At 42.3% G+C, this 2,449-nt stretch overlaps 1 protein-coding gene across 6 annotated transcripts in view; it reads left to right on the forward strand.

Annotated features, from left to right (window-relative positions):
- Positions 1-2,449, forward strand: part of SBNO1 (strawberry notch homolog 1) — an 84,511-nt gene that overhangs the window by 41,413 nt on the left and 40,649 nt on the right. For all 6 annotated transcript variants that reach the window (XM_027772175.1, XM_014588076.2, XM_027772172.1 and 3 more), the window contains 5 exons: positions 135-270; positions 350-455; positions 578-731; positions 1,508-1,690; positions 2,199-2,296. In XM_027772175.1, coding sequence (XP_027627976.1) covers positions 135-270; positions 350-455; positions 578-731; positions 1,508-1,690; positions 2,199-2,296 — 677 coding nt within the window. The remainder of the gene's footprint in view (positions 1-134; positions 271-349; positions 456-577; positions 732-1,507; positions 1,691-2,198; positions 2,297-2,449) is intronic.

Below are 2,449 nucleotides of genomic sequence, written 5' to 3' on the forward strand. Positions count from 1 at the left end.
ACCCCCCCCCCCCCCTTGTATTCTATTTTCCCAAAGGTCACAGCTTAGAAGTCATAGGTGTTTCCTTAGGCCTTTGCGAAATAAAAGTGAACTCTTCCTGAATGACTGTAAGATCCTTAATTCATTCCTTACAGATAGTATTTGATGAATGTCATAAAGCAAAAAACTTATGTCCTGTTGGCTCTTCAAAGCCCACCAAGACTGGCTTAGCAGTTTTAGAGCTTCAGAACAAATTGCCAAAAGCTAGAGTTGTTTATGCCAGTGCCACTGGTGAGTAGTTGGCTTATTCTTAAAATATCTATCAGGTTATCATTTCAGCTATAATATATTTCATTTGGCTTTTTCTCAGGGGCTTCTGAACCACGCAACATGGCCTATATGAACCGACTTGGAATCTGGGGCGAAGGGACTCCATTCAGAGAATTCAGTGATTTCATTCAAGCAGTGGAACGGAGGTGATGCAGTTAGTTTGTGGTGTACTCTGTTTTCAGTAGGAGAAACATGTTCTTGCTAAAACCTGTTTGTTAAAGGTCTGTTTTGTCTGTTGGTAGTTACTGTGTGTTTTCATTTTATTCAGAGGTGTTGGTGCCATGGAAATAGTTGCTATGGATATGAAGCTTCGAGGAATGTACATTGCTCGACAGCTAAGCTTTACTGGAGTGACCTTCAAAATTGAGGAAGTTCTTCTTTCTCAGAACTATGTCAAAATGTATAACAAAGCAGTCAAGCTGGTGAGACTCTTTCATAATTACTTTTTTTTTTTTATTTTGGAGGGGTTTTTGCTATAGGGCGTGTGTGCTCGCCAGCCAGACAGAGAGACACAGAAAGAAAGCGAGAAATCACCCCCCCGGGGGGATGGCCATGCCAAAATCCCTTCTCCTCCGTTCTCCTCTTGGGATCTTGGGCACGCACACACACGCTCCCGGCGTGAGTTTAAGCCACCAGTACGGGGCTGAAACCTCAGTCAGCTACGTGGGAGTCCAGCGACGTAGCCATTACGCTCACTGCTGGTCCCATTACTTATGTTTTTAATGTATCTTATAATATTGGTTAGTTTGTCCATTTTAACATTTGCTAGCCCACAGGAATTTTTTTTAAGACAGAGGTTTCTTGCTATAGGGCACATGCACTTGCCAGAGAGACGGAAAGCCATAAATGATGTTTGCTGTAGGGCACATAGGCTGGCGGAGGGGGCGGGGAGGCAGGCAAGGGGAGTGGGGAAACATCCCCTAGGGAGGTTGGCCAGGCCACAGTCCCTTCTATTCTTGGGGTTTGAGACACACATGCTCATCTACCCATATGTTTCTTAAGCCACTGAGCCTGAGCCTCGAACTGTGAAGTCAGCCATGTGGAATCCAGCTGACCTAACCACCGCACTGTCTGCTGGCCCACTCTTCAATGTTAAATAGTCTTGCAGCATTTAACATTACTTTGATTGACTTGGTCATGATTTAATAACTTACATTCGAAGATGATGTCTAAAGCTTTCTTTCTTGTGTATTGTCAGTGGGTCATTGCCAGAGAGCGATTTCAGCAAGCTGCAGATCTGATCGATGCCGAGCAGCGAATGAAGAAGTCTATGTGGGGCCAGTTCTGGTCTGCTCATCAGAGATTTTTCAAATACCTGTGCATAGCATCCAAAGTGAAAAGGGTTGTGCAGCTAGCTCGAGAAGAAATCAAGAATGGGAAAGTAAGTTGAAAAGCACATCATGTTTTCAGTCTTTGAAGTTCCCTTGTAAAGGCTTGTCTTCCTAAAGCATTGCTGTAAAATAATTAGATGAGCATAATGTAGGCTTTAGAAATTCATGTTTTTAAATGACAAAAGTTGTCCTTGTTAAGAGAATATAGATAGCTCAAAAAACAAACAAACAAACAAACCAACAAGATAAACGTCACTGTGATTGGTCCACTGGGTGTGAAGTTTCTGGTGAATGTGTATCTTCTCAAAATACCGAGGACTGTGAGCTGGGCAAGGGCAAGGATTTGGTCATGCTCACTACTTCAGTCCTGTTTCCTAGTAGGATTTCAACACGTGGCACCTCTCAACTGTGTAGATAAATCAGGCATACACGTGCTTTACAGCGACGGGGTCATTGTGTTGGAACTCTGCATTTTTTACTAAGTATGTCAAATATGTCTTGATCAGAAACCATAAGCATGTTTTTATTTACAATTAATGTGTTTTCCTTTTCCTCTAGTGTGTTGTCATTGGCTTGCAGTCTACAGGAGAAGCCAGAACTTTAGAAGCTTTGGAAGAAGGCGGAGGAGAATTGAATGATTTTGTTTCAACTGCCAAGTAATGTTTTTGGTTTTCTTTTTCCCCAGACAAGTTCAAATATTGGCATTTTCGGAAGGCCAAATTTTTTATTCTCTTAAATTGTTCTTTTTTTTTTTTTTTTTTTGGAGAGGATTTTTTGCTATAGGGCGTGTGCGCTCGCCAGACAGACAG

Source organism: Tupaia chinensis, unplaced genomic scaffold, assembly GCF_000334495.1.
Source record: "Tupaia chinensis unplaced genomic scaffold, TupChi_1.0 Scaffold000258_1, whole genome shotgun sequence".
Lineage (NCBI taxonomy): Eukaryota > Metazoa > Chordata > Mammalia > Scandentia > Tupaiidae > Tupaia > Tupaia belangeri.